Below are 18744 nucleotides of genomic sequence, written 5' to 3' on the forward strand. Positions count from 1 at the left end.
CCTTCACCTGGGTAAACCTAGTGAGATAAGAAATTATGGACTCGGACTTGCCCATCCAAATGTTTCTTAGTTTGTCCTTGAGCATGAGTTTTCTGGCCTCACGTGAGCCCTGGTAGAGGTTCAAAATAACTATCCACATTTCTTTGGCAATCTTCTTGCCAAAAAAAATGTAGTACAATATGGTTTTTGACTCCCTCAAGAATGATGCTTCTCGCTCTGGCATCATTCTTGTTGTGTTGAGCCAATTGTTGGGGGTCAGTTGGTGTGGTTGGGTTCTCCACAAACTCCTTCACACCCTGCTCCTTGAGCACCACTGTAATCCTCTCCTTCCATGAGCATAAATTCATTGCTCCCTCCAAACTGTGCTTTGGAGTCAAACCCTGGTAAGACTTCCTGTTGGTCGAACTCTTCAGAAATCCTTGCGTGCTAGTTTAATTGGTGAAAACTGCGCTTTGTGGGTTAAAACCCTAGGTTTCACTGCTAGAAACCCTTGTTTAACTCCTCTGCTGCCCTTCCCTCTATGCCTTAACCTGTTTCTGAGGTTGAAAACACAGTGCTTGTCTTCACTTAGAGAAGTAGCTTTGATATCATGTTAGATATCTTAGTACCCAACTATCTAATTTGTGAATTTTACTATAGAACTGAAATCTTAACTTTAACTTTTAACCCACAAATATATTGAGTTTTTCTAACTAGCGTACAATGGAAACAAAAGGAATTGGTGAAGAGAAACACACCATAAAAACTGTGCACAATAAATTTTTACCTAGGAAACCCCACTGGGGAAAACTTGCAAACTGTATGTTCTCTTTATTTTCTTAGCAATAGCAAATTACATATGGAGGGATAAAACTTCCCTTCACTCAGAAAGTGCCCAATAAACTTTTGCAAACAAGCTCAACTTTGTCAAGCCAACTCGGTCTCCCTCTTCTGCGTGATGTGAGTTCCGTATAGTCTTGTATGACCTTTTGCGTAGCTGCTCTGCACAAGCCTATTCGCTTAGCTGGTGGAAGCACAATTATGATGGTGATGATGGCTGTACAACTTGTTTTCTCTAGCTGGATTAGACTGAGTAGAAAACCCTAGTGCTGGAAGTCGCTTTGGTCCTTGCTGAAGTGAGAACACACTAATATGATGCAAAAATGACCATGTCTGCACCCTTTTTCCCTCCTAGAATTTGACCCGGGCCCACCAGTTACACGAAGGGCTGAGACTAAGTCTCTCTGGACAGATGAGATCTCCAACTCCTGACTATAGGAGAATTTAAATTTTCCTAAGTCAAGGAATAATAAAAAAATGATTTTTGCGCCTTGGCCCCACTTGTGGGTCCAATTACCCACCACCTTGTGGGTGATATCCCCAGGATAATTTTTTCTCCATGATGAGCCTCAGTCGGCAGCCAACAACCCCTTGATGCTTCCTACTAGCTCGTTGTGCCTTTTCCCATGTGGTTCTTCACCCACCTGTATTGATCGTATGTTTGAAGGTGGGCCTCCTGAATCTAAAGGTATGTCTTGTCATTTGATAATTGAATATTGAGTTTACTTAACATGGATACCTCTGCGCATGCATTGATGGGGGGATTTGGCAAAAAGAGTGGGCTTAGTGTGTACTCTTGTCTCCTTGATCTCTTTTGGTTGTTACCCTTGGATCTTAGTCCCGTGGGATCTCCTTTATTGGCCATTTGGTTCTAGGGTGGTACTACTTGGGAAACCCCGACTTTGGGTGCGTGGTCCTGCTCCTTTACCCACACATACTACTCTCGTTCCACTCACTATACCCCCCCATTCATCATTTCTCCCACTTGGGTCCACATTATCATTCTGGGTCCACATAGGGCTCGCCTCCCTATCCCCTTTGCCCCCACCTTGGTTAGGCCTAGAATGATGCCCCGAAGGTTGAAGCAACTAAAAAAAGAAGAAAAGGCATAATTGGCCACATTTAATCAGAAATTGTACCACAAAATGCAAAAGATGGCTGGGACAAAAATAATTAGCACGTGGTCAAAAGCCAACACATGAGCTCTACCCCCATCCATGGCCATCACCATGGTTCCATAGGCCCTAGATAAATCGCCTCTATCATTCAGGAACCCATGATAGTCCCAACCCCTGGAGGGCAATGAACTGCCTTACCTCAAAAGGGGTAATCACTGCTATATTATACACATCATGCTCTTGTCCTTTGAGCCCTGCGGAGTTAATCAAAGAAAAATCATAAAAGGCAAAAAGCATGAGCTCTACCCCCATCCATGGCCATCACCATGGTTCCATAGGCCCTAGATAAACCTCCTCTATCATTCAGGAACCCATGATAATCCCAACCCCTGGAGGGCAATGAATTGCCTTACCTCAAAAGGGGTAATCACTGCTATATTATACACATCATGCTCTTGTCCTTTGAGCCCTGCGGAGTTAATCAAAGAAAAATCATAAAAGGCAAAAAGCGTATAAAGAAGGTATGGGCTTCCCCTTATCTAGCTACCCCTATGCCCCGTTATGTGACCCAAGGCTGCCCCTCTCATTCACTATTCCATCTCACCTATTTGTAACTTGCCACCCCCATTAGAAGGGTGTACCTGGACATACTATCCCCTCTAAAGGCTGAAACCACCTAATAAGGTACTTGCCAAACCCCCTTTGGAGTTTGGAGGCACTAGCACATGCCAAAGCCCATTACAGAAGGGCATTCCATTATGAAGTGCCCACTTTGTTATCCATTGTTTGTAAGCTCCTTTACTCGATTATTCTAATGACTGATTGTATTGGAAGCCTAGGGGACACATTGGATCTTATATAGGATTGCAGATGGTTTTCATTTGGGTTTGGCTTCCCTATATGGGATCCTAACCCCTAGAGGTCCACAATGGCACATGTAGGGTGTGCATAGAGAGCCATGGGCCTCCACAACAATAAACAACACTCCACAATTCTTCATGGATATTCAGAGACTACTAGCAATCCACTTTTGGGACGATGGTGACATGATTGGGAAACTATGCCCAACAGGCCCCTAGAGGAGCCCCAATGATCCTAAAATGGATACTAAGTCAAGAAGAAAAGATATTACAGACTCATGTGCAGGAATGCCTATATTATTCAGTGCAACGGATCGAAAAGATTGCGAATAATATATACAATGAACAGTTATAAAACATAATAAACACACATCAACACAGTCAAAATAATGAAGGAGTTCACCAGACCCCCTGGCTACGTCTCCTGGTCCAAGCTTTCAGTGTCGACCTCTATATTATGTCTTTAAGAGCAGAATATTACAAGTGTGAGCTCAAATAGAGTCTCAACACAACAATGCCAAAAACAACAGGGATTTACTCGAAATCCTTAAGTCTACAAGAGTACACCATTGCTTCCTCTTGCTCTCTGTCTTCTGCTTTCTCTTGCTCTCTTTTCTGTCCCCCTCTGTTCTGCCATAGAGTGGTTTTTAAGCCTCTCAGCCCTGTCTGTTCGCCTTCCCTCTTCAGGCTCTCTGGCTCCCGGTCGCTATCCTTTCATCTCCTTCTTGAGCGTTTAAACAATCATTGTAAATGCTTGAATTAGCAAGGCCACCTGTTTGTAACGGAAAGGACCATTGGCACGGGTGAAATCCCCGGGAATACGTTTCTCTTTTTACACAGAGAAATACACCAGTGAGAATTTTTGCCAAGCCGGACTTCAAATGATATTGAATTCGACCTATAATCCTATCGGGTCCGTTGTTGCATCGCTATCGCAAGTTGCAAGCGCCCATATGCCATGGTCTCCTTTGTATTTCGGTGTTATACAAAAATACATTAAAACAACGAAAAACCCGACAAAACGCTGCCTAACGGATTTCAAATTTTATAGAACCGCACCTATAACCTCGTTGGGTCTGCCTTGATCACAATCGCATATCGCTTGGGCTATGGGTCTTCGTCCCCTCGTATGTGGTTCTGATCCCACTCGTCGATCAGCGATCCGCGCCATCGGCATATCGCACTTTGCATGGCACGCAATCCATCTGGCATCACCCCTTGGATATACTGCGATGCGATAGTCACAGTCGAATATCGCTGTGTTTCTGGTCCTTTGGTAAGTCCTTCCCTTGGAAACCTGCGATGCGATAGTGTAATCGCAGTCGTTGATCTGCGCGCTCGATCAACGGTTCGCGTTGTGTCGTCGATCACAGTCGCATTTCCCCTCGGGCAGTCCCCGATACACTTCGCCGATGCGATATCGCCGAACCCTCCGATGTGATCCGCCGATTTGATCTGGACCATTGATCGGTTTGATTTGACGGCTCCTGTGCAACGTTACTTCAACCTTCGCTTTACTTGGGTTTCTGCCATTCTTTAATGTTTTCCTTTGCGATAGTGTTTTCCGATAGTTAACATATATGGAGACTTAGACTTAGAGGTTTGAAGCAAGATCCATTTTGGATCACGTCTTCCCACTGAAAAGCTTTTGGACCACCAAAAGTTGGTTTTAGGCATCGATCAAGTGAGGATACAATTCCTTCACTTGTCCAATTTCTATCCATCGTGCCTTGCTTGGATTTGAACCTTTGAGTCCTACTCTCAGGTACTCAACATCCCCTTGACGCGTAGTTCTTACCTTCCTGTCCAGAACTATGTCCTCCTGTAACTCATTGAGATACTTAGGCAACAAATCCCCAATAGAAGGCAACTGAATTTGCTCTTTAGGATCTTCAATCAATGAAGGTTCATACAATCTCAAGTTTTCTGCATTAATGACTGAATAGATCTGCATATAAGCTGGCAAATCAAGGCGAAAAGCATTTTCACCAATTTTATCAAGTATCTTGAAAGGTCCATACCTTATTGGTTTTAGCTTCTTACCTTCACCTTGCGTTCAGTCTTTGCTGATGTACAACTAGACTTGATCACCAACTTGAAAACTATGCTCAACTCCATGCTTGTCATGTCTTGCCTTGTACTTGGTTTGACTTCTTTCCAGCTATTCCTATACTACCGGTGAATTTCTTGGATTTGTTCAATGAACTTGGTTGCTTTGTCCACATCACTGTGTCCATCAATTGCTATGTTTTTACCAAAGACAAAATCCAACGAAGACTTTGGTATAAACCCAAAACAAGTCTCAAAAGGAGATCTCTGAGTAGAAGAGTGTTTGGCACGGTTGTAAGCATGCTGCACATAACACAAATGCTCGTCCCAAAGATTGGGATGCTTGTTGCAATAGCCTTTGAGCAACTGGATCACTGTCCTGTTGACCACTTTTGTCTGACCATCTGTTTGTGGATGAAACGCTGTGCTCTTTTTCAACCTGGTGTCCATCAACCCCCATAGATTTGACCAAAACTTCCCAACAAATCGAGAGTCTCGGTCAGATACAATTGAAGTGGGTAATCCAAAATGAACCCATACATTCTAAAAAAACAATTTGTTGTTTGTTCAGCTGTAAGCTGCTTGTTACATGGTATCAAAATCCACATTTTACTGAATCTATCCACAATAACATACAAATAATCATGACCTTTCCTAGATTTTGGCAATCCCCCAACAAAATCCATGGAAACACTTTCCCAAGGACGAGATGGAATTGGAAGTGGAGTGTACAAGCCTAATTTCTGATTATTGGGCATGCATGTAGCACACATAGTACACCCTTTGATATATCTAGAAACTGTCTCATGCATTTTTGGCCAATAACAGAACCTTTGCAATTGTGCAACTGTTTTACTTACACCAAAATGACCTGATATGAGAGAAGTATGTGCTTCTCAGATTATGTTAACTCTTTCAGTTTGTGGAATGCATAACTTTCCCAAATGATATAAGAGTTGGTCCTTTACATAATAATCCAATTCTTCTACTTGCTTGCCATGACTTAAAGTTGCATATACATCTTTAAAATCTACATCTTGAGCATATTGTTCAATGTAACTTTCATGCATTACTGAGTTATGCTTAAGTATAGTAGATGCATTTATGATTGGTCTTGATAACATGTCTGCAACCTTATTGTGTATGCCCTTCTTATATCTGATGACAAGATGAAATTGCTGTAGAAAACCCATCCACCTATAATGTCTTGATTGCTACAATTTAGTTTGTGAGTGCAAATATTGAAGTGGTTGATGATCTGTATGTATGATTGTTTCTTTACCCATTAGGTAATGTTTCCACTTTTTCACACTTTGTACTAATGCATACAATTCTTTATCATATGTGGGATAATTAACTACTGCAGAAGTAAATGTCTCAGAATGATAGCATATGGGCTTTCCGTGTTGCATCAACACTGCTCCCATGGCATAGTCACCGGCATCTGTCTCTATCTCAAATGGATGTTGAAGATCTGGCAGTGCTAGTATTGGTGCTGTACTGATTTTCTCTTTTAAGGTGTCGAAGGCTTTCTGTTGTTTGCCTCCCTACTTAAACACTTGCTTCAATCCTGTTAAAGCATGCACTGGAGCTGCAATCAAAGAAAAGTTAGCAATAAACTTTCTCCAGTATTGTGCTGCCCCTAGGAAACTCCTAACCTCTGTAGCGGATTTGGTTTTAGGCTAGTTCACAATGACTTCAAACTTAGAGGGATCTATCTTCAATTCACCACCCCCTACAATATAACCCAAATAATTTAAAGATGTTCTGCCAAATTCACATTTTGACAGTTTTACATAGAGATTTTCTCTTTTTAAAACATCTAAAGTTTGCTTTACATGCTTTACATGGTCTTCCCATGTCTTACTAAAAACAAGAATGCCATCTAAATAAACAATTACAAAATCATCAATAAATGGTCTGAGTACATCATTCATAACTCTCATAAATGTAGTTAGCAATAAACTTTCTCCAGTGTTGTGCTGCCCCTAGGAAACTCCTAACCTCTGTAGCGGATTTGGTTTTAGGCTAGTTCACAATGACTTCAAACTTAGAGGGATCTATCTTCAATTCACCGCCCCCTACAATATAACCCAAATAATTTAAAGATGTTCTGCCAAATTCACATTTTGACAGTTTTACATAGAGATTTTCTCTTTTTAAAACATCTAAAGTCTGCTTTACATGGTCTTCCCATGTCTTACTAAAAACAAGAATGCCATCTAAATAAACAATTACAAAATCATCAATAAATGGTCTGAGTACATCATTCATAACTCTCATAAATGTAGCAGGAGCATTAGTTAAGCCAAAAGGCATAACCAACCATTCATATAGTCCTTGTTTTGTCTTGAAAACAGTCTTCCATGCATCTTGTTCTACAACTCTGACCCGATGATAACCACTTTGCAAGTCTAACTTAGAAAAGTAAACTGTTTCTTTCAATTGATCTAATAAATCATCAATACGAGGAAGAGGATAACGATTCTTGCTCGTTATTTTATTTAGTGCTCTATAATCAATGCACATTCTCCACGAACCATCTTTCTTTCTCACCAGCATGATTGGAGATCCACTTGGTCATATAAACCCTTTATCGAGCAACTCCTGTATCTGCTTCTTTATCTCTGCATTCTCTAAAGTTGACACTCTGTACATTCCAATGTTAGGTAATGGAGCATTTTGCTGCAAATAAATATCATGTACTATTTCTCGCTTGGGTGGCAGACCTTTAGGTTCTTGAAATAGAACATCATATTCTGAAACAACTTTAACGAAATCAGCTTTATGTTTAGAATCACAGCCTTCAAATGCGTTGGATTTTTCAGGATCCGTTGCCTTTACAACCATTAGTAAAGACTGCTTACTTGAATTCACAATTCTTTTCATGTGTTCTGAATTTATGAGAGAATAGTTACCTTTGAGTTTATGAGCTCTTACAATATATTCTATTCTATATTTAGTGAGTTGATACTGATTCTTAGCTCTATAGAAAATAGCTTTCCTATCATACAAGTATAGACTTCCCAAAACAATACCACATATATCCAATGGAACTATATCTAACTCAACCTCATCTACAAATGTTGATCCAATAGCAAACCTAAGTTTACATTGTCTTGTTACTTGTAGCTTTGTTTTATCACACACCCAACGTAATGGATATGGCTTCTCGTGAGGTTTTGTTTGTAATCCCAACTTCTTTACAATTGTTTCAGAAATCAAATTTACTTGTGATCCACTATCAAATAAAGTATCAATCTTATTGTGCTTAGAAATCACTCTAATATGAAAAAGCTCATTTCTTTCCCTCTCATTATTTTCATTATCAACAGATTGTGCAAAATTACTTGTGGATGCTTCAAAATCTTTACCTTTAATACTTGTGGCTGTAATTGTTGTTTCATCGCCTGAATCTGATCCCAAGTTCTGCTGAATAGCAGCAACATTCTTTTTCTTCTTACCACCGAACTTCTTAGGTTTTTGTTCTGGATGAAAAAACCAGCAGTGTGCCTCATCGTGTCCTTCTTTCTTGCAATGAGTGCATGAAGGCTTATCCTTCTTTACAGTGTTTGCTTTCCTCTCCTTCCATTTCAGTTTCTTCTTTTCCTTGCTCTTGCTTACTGAATATTTAGATGTTCACCCAACCTCTGGGTTTGCATTCTTACCTCTAGCTTTTAGATGTGTGGCTTGAACTGATACATCATCTAAGATAATGGGATTAAACATGAGAATAGTATGCTTTAAATAGCTATGAAGACCACCTATATACTTCAGTAAAGTCTCAGGTGAATCTAATGATATACCTAGAGTTAAAGCTCTCTTTCTGAATTCCTGAGGATAGTTTTGTACACTTTGACCCATCAATTGGCGAAGAGTTTGCCAACTCATCATTGCCTGCTGCATGTAAGCCAAATGATAGAATTGCTTTTTGATAGCAGAAACAAATTCATTCCAGGTAGAAATGATTTTACCATGTTTTTGTAGATCAACTTTTGTCTTGCCTTCCCACCATACTAGTGTAGTTCCTCCAAGTCGAAGGCTAGCTAGCTAAATCTTCTTCCTTTCTGAATCAATGTTCTGTACCCTGCAATATACATCAATTTGTCTTATCCAATTATCTAGCTTTTCTGCATTGAGTTCTCCATCATAAATTGGCAAATCAAACTTCACATCTAATTTGATTAAGGAAGTTTTCTTCTTCTTCTTAGAAGAGCTAGAAGATGATGAGGATGATGAAGGTGATGATGGAGGAGATGGTGGAGGAGGCATTTCCCCTTTCCCTTTGCCTTCTGGAGGGGAAACTAGAAAAGGTTCCTCTGCTCCTTTGTCTATTTAGGTGTTGAAGTGCTTTCACCTTGACCCTTCTTAAATTCCAGATACATCTCTTCCACCATGGCTTGGAGTGTCTTAAAACTCTCTATAAGTTGAGAATCTGATCCCAATGGAGCTTCTTCTGCCATTCTCCTTGGAGAATAGACTCTTCCAATCTCTAGATTAGCCTCAACAAGTTCTCCTTCTCCTAGTCTGAGCTTTAATCTAGTTAGCATTCAAAATCTAGCACAAGCTTGTCTAACCTTAACAAAACCAAATGCTTTGATACCACTTGATTCGAAAATGGATACTAAGTCAAGAAGAAAAGGTATTACAGACTCATGTGTAGGAATGCCTATACTATTTAATGCAATGGATCGAAAAGATTGCGAGTAATATAGACAATGAACAGTTATAAAATATAATAAACACACATCAACACAATCAAAATAATAAAGAAGTTCACCAGACCCCTTGGCTACGTCTCCTGGTCCAAGCTTTCAGTGTCGACCTCTATATTATGTCTTTAAGAGTAGAATATTACAAGTGTGAGCTCAAATAGAGTCTCAACACAATAGTGACAAAAACAACGGGATTTACTCGAAATCCTTAAGTCTACAAGAGTACACAACTGCTTCCTCTTGCTCTCTGTCTTCTGCTTTCTCTCGCTCTTTTTTTTGTCCCTCTCTGTTCTGCCATTGAGTGGTTTTTAAGCCTCTTGGCCTTGTTTGTTTGCCTTCCCTCTTCGGGTTTTCTGGCTCCCAACCGCTGCCCCTTCATCTCCTTCTTAAGCGTTTAAACAATCATTGTAAACGCTTGAATCAACAAGGCCACCTGTTTGTAATGGAAAGGACCATTGGCGTGGGTGAAATCCTCGGGAATACGTTTCTCTATTTACATAGAGAAATACACCAAAACAGTGAGAATTTCCGCCAAGCTGGACTTCAAATGATATTGAATCCGACCTATAATCATATTGGGTCCGTTGTTGCATCGCTATCGCAAGTCGCAAGTGCCCATATGCCATGGTCTCATTTGTATTTCGGTGTTATACAAAAATACATTAAAATAGCAAAAAACCCGACAAAACGCTGCCTAGCGGATTTCAAATTTTATAGAACCGCACCTATAACCCCGTCGGGTCCGCCTTGATCGCAATCGCATATCGCTTGGGCTATGGGTCTTCGTCCCCTCGTATGTGGTTCTGATCCCACTCGCCGATCTCATTCGCCGATCGCCGATCGGCGCCATCGGCATATCGCACTTCGCACGGCCCGCAGTCCATCTGGCATCACCCCTTTGATATACTATGATGTGATATTGCGATGCGATAGTCGCAGTCGCATATCGCTGTGTCTTTGGGCCTTTGGTAAGTCCTTCCCTTGGAAACTTGCGATGCGACAGTGTAATCGCAACCATTGATTTGCGCGCTCGATCAATAGTTCACGTTGTGTTGCTGATTGCAGTCGCATTTCCCCTCGGGCCGTCCCCGATACACTCCGCCGATGCGATATCGCCGAACCCTCTGATGTGATCTGCCGATTTGATGTGGACCATTGATCGGTCCGATCCGACGGCTCTTGTGCAATGTTACTTCAACCTTCGCTTTACTTGGGTTTCCGCCATTCTTTAGTGTTTTCCTTTGCGATAGTGTTTTCCGATAGTTAACATATATGGGACTTAGACTTAGAGGTTTGAAGCAAGATCCATTTTGGATCACCCATACTCTTGGCAAATGTCCCAACACTTATACGATGTCATGGAAACATTCGTTCTACCACCTGGACCATTGCAGAGGATCTACAGACATCTCCGATTCATATGGAGACTCATTGGGGTCATTGATGTGCCCTCAGACCCACTGAGAGCACCACAGGTCTACTACTTGGAGAACAAGGGGCCACCCCTTTGTCCATCATATTCTGAGGAATTTATTCCTCAATATGGCACTTCAGGATGTGATTGAGCCTTTGGAGTGCCCTACAACATGCATACATCATTATTTGGCCCTTTGTGAGGCTTTACATTATGAGCTAGTATGGTGGGCTTGTCACCATTAGGGGTTATCATTTGCACATTATTTTATCACTAGTCGCCCATAGGCTAATTCGAACTCTTTATGAGGCTATATATTGACGTTAGATACATTCATTTGTATCATGACTTGACTTGGGATCTCTCTAGTCTTAGAGATTTTTCGCACTTTTTCCTTGGAGGATATTTTTGGAGATGGATGAATTTTGATGTATGGATTGGGCTAGTTCTCTTATCTTGGAGCTTTGTTATGCAAACGAATTTCTGGTTGGATATACTCTATAATGTTGTACGTGCTTTTTATCGTTGATTATTCTTGTTGCTACATACTGCTAAAATTAGGGCCAGTTGCTGATTATTCTAATGTGGAATTGAGCAATGTTTTAGTTATTAAATGTATGGGACAATGTTATATGAATGAAATGTCCTAGAGATTATCTATCTCGAGAAGCTTGCATCATTTTCTTTAAAGTATAAATGCTTGAAAGTCGTTTTTATTTTCTTACTATCTACATTGGATGAAGTTGACTTTCTGGGTCTTCTTGATCAAGAATCCAAGTTCTTACTCATTAGTAATTGCCATCCTTGACTCCATATCCCCAAGTGAATTAGGCATTGTTTCCATAAAAGGGTGATCATATTAACTTTCTTTTTTACCATGTTTCCCCTTTTTCCCAAGTCTAGCCCCATTGGGTCACCTAGGGCATCAATTTCCCAGAAATTGGTCCAAGGAAAAAATTCGATCTCCTCTAGGCTACTGCACTGGTGGGTCCCCTCCCTCTCCAAAGTTGAGGCCATTCTGACAGTGGAATCTCCGGGAATCTCAAGCTCTAGGTCTAGGACTGAATTTTGCCTAGGCATCCCCAAGGCTAGACACTAATAGGATCAATTCAACCTTTTGAAGTAAATATTCTTGTTTGGTCTTTTCCCCTCACCTGCCCAGGATAGGAACATCATTGGTTGCTATATTCCATCCCCGAACCAGCGCTGGGTCCACTTGGCGTTGTGTGGTCCCACTTCTCAATAAAGGCTATTTGTCAAAGACCATTTGGGAATCCAAGTTTCCAAGGATTAGAGGAATTGAGAAACTCCTTTATAAGTCTATTCTTTCTCCCTCAACCCTCCAATTCTCACCCCTTACCCTTGGTGGACCAAGTCCCTTGCTTAAAGAGCAAGCAAGTTCCATTTTTCCCTCCATCCTTGGGAAAGGGTTTTCAGGGTCACTTCTCACCTATCCATTGACATCTACTTTACAAAGTGATCCCTACACTACCGGGACTTCTCCCATCGGTGGAAGTCCGTAAAGAGCAGAGAGACTTAGCTGTGGTGATAGTGGGCTAAGCCTCCACCATTGCCTTTGACCTAACAGTTGTCCTCTTAGGAAACCCCTTTTAGGTCCCCTTCTGGTTTGAGTGGTAACAGGTCCCTCTACCAAATTTAGTGGACCTGCTAAATCTGGCTGAACCCTTCCTCTAACTTCATTTAACATTTCTCGCCTTCTAAAATTTCCTTTTTGTTGGTTTTGTTTTATGCCTGTAAATTGAAACTAATTAGTTAGTCATTACCCACATCTGAACGTTTCTTGGTGTTTGTGTTTTTTCACTTGTGTAGGAGGAGGAAGATGTTTTGAGAGTTACATTCATACTGTAAAATTTAATTTTGAGTGAACTGTATCTCTCTCTTCCAACAAGTTGGTGAATAATTTGTTTTATCTGTATAATTGATATGATTCAAACTGGAACAGGTTGATGAGGATGCTATGGTAGTTGGAAGGGCTGCTATTAGCAGTTTGATAGGAGGCATTGGATATTATTTTGGCCAATCACGGATTTCCATTCCAGAGGAATCCAAAGTAAGATAACTTCTTAACCCTTTTATGCTGGTTTCAAGTTTAGGAGCCATCTTATATGCTGAGCAATCCTTTTAGCTTTTTCATAAATACGTACGTGGGTTGCTTCTCCATCATCATAAGAACACAGACATGTTTCATTTCATTCATGCTCAAACTTTGTCACAATATTCTTACATATCTGAATCATCAAAGTTTTCATACAGAATGCCATTTGTAGACTTCTAAATCTCCATGCAAGGAAAATTGCAGTGTTAGTTTTTTGGTCTTTTGTCCTCAAAACAGCTTGCAAACATCAAGTAGCTCTTCTTTTAAACATGGACCCATCTATCCAATGGACTTTCAGTTAAAACTTAAAAGGAAACTGTTACTGGTGTAGAAGGTTATATTGTTGCAGGGATACTACAAGTTAGAAATATTGAATGTCTATATGGAGACCTCCTAGCCCACTGTCTATGGTGGTAAATGTAATTGGAACCTTGAGCAGTGACTTTCAGCATCTTCACTTCTGGCGCATCCATTACCAAAAATCTGGATTTTGCATTGATTCCTAAGACCTTGAAAATATTATTGACTGATAATTGAACAAGACAAACAATAATAATGGGTGCACTTAATATATGGCTACATGGGGCATTGTGTGGTATCGTGTTATGTTGTAATGACATCAAGGAAAGTAATCTCTAGGGAAAATACAATCTTTTTGGCGTTGTTTCAAAAATGATATTTTTATGGAAGCTTAGGATACTAGGACATTGGAAAAAGTGAATATATGAAAGAACATGCAGATACAGAGATGGGTTAGGATGTAATTGGCCACCAACCTTCAGTTAAGATGACTATTGATTGCAATGATTGAAGCATGCAACATGTTGACTGCTGTAGACAATCACACCGATAAACAGTATGAGTAATGAGGATACATTAAACAATATAAATGCCTATTAGTACTACACGAGATATTATAAAACTAAATAACAGATAAATTGAATGCAGCAGGTAGACGGAAGCTAAGGATTACCTTTTGGCACTTATAGGAACATAAATGACACATGCAAGTTGAGGAAGCTAGGTAATACCTTTTCACATTGAAAGGGAACAAGAAAGACTCATAGAGTACTAGCCTTGTGGAACTTAGTAGGTTGGTTACTATGACCTTGCCAACACTCCTTTGCACTTAGGAAAGGGTTACTAGGTTCACTTCATGTAGTAATGAGTGGGAGTAAATAGAACCTAGCAACAATGTAGATGAAAAAGATAAAATAAAATGTGCTTGGTGTGATGAATAGAAGGTAGTCTAGTGCTTCATCTATTTGGGCTATGAAGTTATTTAAGCAAACTCAAGAGGGCAAGTCAAGGGCATATAAGCAACCATTTGACATATTCTACACTACTTGGATTGGTTCATTATTGACTAAGAGTCAACAAACAATATAAATTTGTAAATTATTATATCCCTAAGTTTTGGTGATTGAAATCTTGCAAGGTTATGAGGAAGAGGGTCTATTTAGATCCACAACTCTAAGTGGTTTGCTGGAAAACCATGAAGGAAGTTCATGAGTTTGAATCTCTATCGAATAGTAGACATTATCTGGTCTCCAATAGACACGAGTAAACAAGAATGCTCTCACCCCAAGGTGCCATATCATCACTACTTCTCAAACATGCTGAAAATGTGCTAAAATTGATGACAAGTGTTGGAAATCAATGGTAGAAGCAAGGCACTTACTCCAAGTGATGTCTACTCCATCAAATGTGATAATAGAAGCTCAATAGACAAGATAAAACTGACGCATCGTCAACCAAGAAGTGTGCAAACCACGGGTGACCTAAAAATCCATAGATGCTAAATCAAGTGCCAAATGTCAATTAAGGAACAATGATGTCCACCAAATAAAGCGTCTAATCCCAAACGGACACAAACAAATCCCAAATATCTTGTCTAATCAGCAGCATCGATCAACCCTGCCCTGAAACCCTAGGATGCTAGAAATGTGCCGAGGAGGTGGGTGCTGATCAAGAAGAGATGTCTACCATGCTATCTATCCTTGTAGAAGTAAAATAGACACTTCAAGTGGTTGAAAGCTTCATTAGAAGATCTAGCATCATATGAACTCATGAAATCCCCTAGAAGGGCTCCAAAGTATGCGAAAGTGATGAGCGGCTCTGAAGGGATAGATGTCTGTTATGTCTAATATCATCAATGAAGTGTAATAGACATGAGAGAAGCTAGAATTCTCCTCCAAAAGTATATCATCATCATGACCATGATTAATCCCCAATGGTGCTCTAAACAATAAAGAGATGGGAACTCCACAAGATAAGTTGTCTATATCAGTAAATATCATCATAATAGACCGGTAGACATGTAAAATGGCAGAGCACTGTTTTATAAGAGCCATATTAGATCAATTGTTGAAAACTCCATGAAAACATGCAAGAGCATCTCCATGAAAACATGCAAAAACATCTCCATGAAGCAAAATCACCAATTGAGCAACATCCACAACATTAATCATATTAACATCCTCCATAGAACAAGGAATTATATTACCCAAGCACCATCAAGGAAATTCTCCAAAGAAATAGCCAAGATCATCAAAGATCGTCAACCAAGAGCACAACATGATTCCTTAAAGAGAACCACTATGCTCAACCATCCTCAAGAAAGGAAAATAAGGTGTGTACCCTTGTAAATATCTCTTTACCACTTATCAATATGAAGGGTAATATCTGGCTCCTACTTAGGGACATGTACTCTCAGGAGAAGAGTGCATGATGACTCCTCAATCTTTTATATACATGTGAGAAACTCATTCAAGCAAGAGGCATGTGGAATCTGGATGGATGGTCTATGTCTCATCACATCCAACTTATTACATCAAAATTGACTTTACAAATGAAAGAAAAACATAAGCCAACAATGCCAAAGTACATGAAATGAAGTGTTCATAATAGAGAGCTTATTCATCTATTCATAATCGCGAGCTTATTCCTCCTACTCTTACTCTACATCAATAAAATAGAAAGGCTAGTTGTAATCATATAATCAATGGACCCACCCTAGCCCTAGCTCTTTGCTTACATATATTTTTTTTCATTTTGTTTGTTTTTTTGTGGATGAAAATGAAAAGACATTCATAATCAAGTATAAGAGGGCTCGAATCTTCCTCACTATAAGGTTGGAAAGTGAAGAACCATTATGAAGATCACCAAGTACCTCAAAGTCATGCTCAACATGGCATGCATGAACACAACATTCCTCTATCCAAAGTTGAATAGCGCTGAAATATACATCCTTTTTTGTTTGTTTTCTAGTATGTTCATGTTTTGGGGGACTATCTTGTGGTCTAAGAAATTGTGACCTAGGGGCATCTAGGTTGTGAAAATCATCTTGGGATCACTCGTGGTCTAGGGCACACCAACGCTTAACATGGTTGGATTTTGTTGAAAATCCAATTGCAATGTAGACTAGCAATTATTTCTGAAACTGATAATTACTTGTGATGATTATATATCTTCTTTTAGCATTTACAACTTCTTCATCAAGAAATTATACTTCAGAAATTAAACCATACAAGAATAATGAAAGTAGAGATCACAAGCACAAGAGTCAACACAAATTTTACCTCGGGAAAACCCACTTGGGGAAAAACCCAACAATCCTTTCCTTATAGAATTAGTTCAACAAGAGAGACATCAAAGTCAAGATCATAGATAAACTGACCAGCAAGATCAAAACCTCAACAATCCACTAAGAAGCCAAGTTAGGCCTCCACGAAACCCGGTCAAAGGTCTGATTCAAGGTTTGCAATTCGGCCTATCTTCTCCACAGAAGTTCAGACTTGACCACAAAATGATACACAACAAAACTGAGCTAAGAAAGAGATTAAGTGGTCTTTAGTATTGAATGAAATCTTGGAAAAAGAAACACAACTGAGGAACTTTCTAAGTGAAGCTTGTTGTGTAAATGGTTTAAAGATAATGGATTGCTTGTCAGTCTGAAGAAACCACTGGAAGCTAGTCGCTTGGAGAACCTGCTAGATTGGAAGGATTCACCCTGGTGCTTGTGAGCACTGAAAGAACCACTAGAAGTTGCCTTGGGCTAAAACTCTGGTGCTTGAATCATCGTTGAACCACCTGGAGAGTGATTTCCTTACCATCGACAGTTTAACCATTGATGAACCTTCTTGATAAGTGGACTCGCTTCTCTTGAAAGTGAGTTGGAGTTCTCTATATTGTGAAATATTTGCATGTCTGTATGTTTGCCTGAAGAGTGTGAGCTATAATGAGCTCAACTAGTGGATGAAGGCAACAATGGCCTTGTGATATCTTGTCTCAGTTGTGTTGGTTGGAAAGAAACTCTCAGAAGCACCCCACCTCAAGCTTTGGAATGCGGCTCGGGGGTGATAGTTGCAAGTAAAGCTTGGCTGTGGTGAGAAATCTAGGGGCATCAAGTGTAGGAGATTTCTCTTCTTTTTGATAATTGCATGTGATGTTTTTTACTTTTCTTGATTTACTTCTTCTTTCTTTTATTGTAATTAGTGTTCTCTATCATCAAACAACTACCAAAACATAAAGAACAATGAAACAATAGGACACAAGAAGTAGGTGATCAACAAGGGCCAAAACCTCTCCAACTTGAGAGGAAAACCCACCAGAATTCTTTCCCTTCTTATAGACCTTCATTTGAAAAATTACAAGACCTTTGACCCTTGATCAAGACCCTCCAAGACCAAGTCAAACCTTGCTTCCAACAACTTCTGCAAATCTGACTTCCAACAACTTCTTCTGCAATTGCGAACTCCCCAACAGATTATTCTGCAACTATGACCTGCCCAATAAATTCTTCTACAACTTTGACCTACCCAACAGATTCTTCTGCAGAAACTCTAACCCTTGAACGAGTGAGAAATGTTGGTGTATTCTTGATCCTTTCTTTTTCGCTTGGGTGGATTCTCTCTCCTTGAGAATTCAACTTCCAAATAACTCTGCTTGATGACCTAACTTCACTTCTACAACTCGGCTTCTTTTGCTGCAATAGGAGCCTAGTTGCTTCGCACGTGTGGAGAGTAATAGCCCAGAAACAATCCCAAAAACTTGACTTTGTCTTCCTTCTTCATCCTCTTTTTCTTTGCACTCCTTTTCTTCCTTGTGATCGAACTTAAGTGTGTAAAGTGTGTACTCCAAGTGAGGTCGAGGTCTTCTTTATATAGGCTTTTCATTGGGTCAAAATGCTCTTATTAGGACGACTTGTCCATGAGTGTAGGCCGACTTGATCATGTGAATAGGCCGACTTGAATATTGGTGGCATGATGAGGCCTTGGACAGTCTTTTGACTCAAATAAAATTTCTTTTATAATATGTAACATGCCCAAATGGGTCTTCAATACATGACAATGACTTTCTTGACTGTAGACCCAATGACAAGCCCTATAAGCTCAAAATGGGAGCTTGACATATAAAATAAATTTATTATTGTTATACAAGTCATTAGAGAAATCAGTAAATGAGCTTACCAAATCATGGACCACAAGTGGGTACTTCATAATGGCCTGCCCTTCCATAATGGGCTTCGGGATATGCCAATGTCTCCTAAACTTTGAATGGGGTTAACCAAGTACCCTTTTAGGTGGTTTTCTACTTCTAAAGCGGATAATATGTTCAAGGTACATCCTTCAAAAGGTGGTGGCATATCCTC

The 18744-nt window shown here is 40.0% G+C and overlaps 1 protein-coding gene across 1 annotated transcript in view; it reads left to right on the forward strand.

Moving 5' to 3' along the window:
* The window catches only part of GCS1 (glucosidase 1), a 450551-nt gene that overhangs the window by 91930 nt on the left and 339877 nt on the right, over positions 1 to 18744 (forward strand). The window contains exon 10 of the mRNA XM_089385790.1: positions 12939 to 13046. Within this exon, the coding sequence (XP_089241916.1) occupies positions 12939 to 13046 (108 nt within the window). The remainder of the gene's footprint in view (positions 1 to 12938; positions 13047 to 18744) is intronic.

This window comes from Pinus tabuliformis, chromosome Q (assembly GCF_031772625.1).
Source record: "Pinus tabuliformis cultivar Carrire ecotype Pingquan chromosome Q, CPIR1, whole genome shotgun sequence".
NCBI lineage: Eukaryota > Viridiplantae > Streptophyta > Pinopsida > Pinales > Pinaceae > Pinus > Pinus tabuliformis.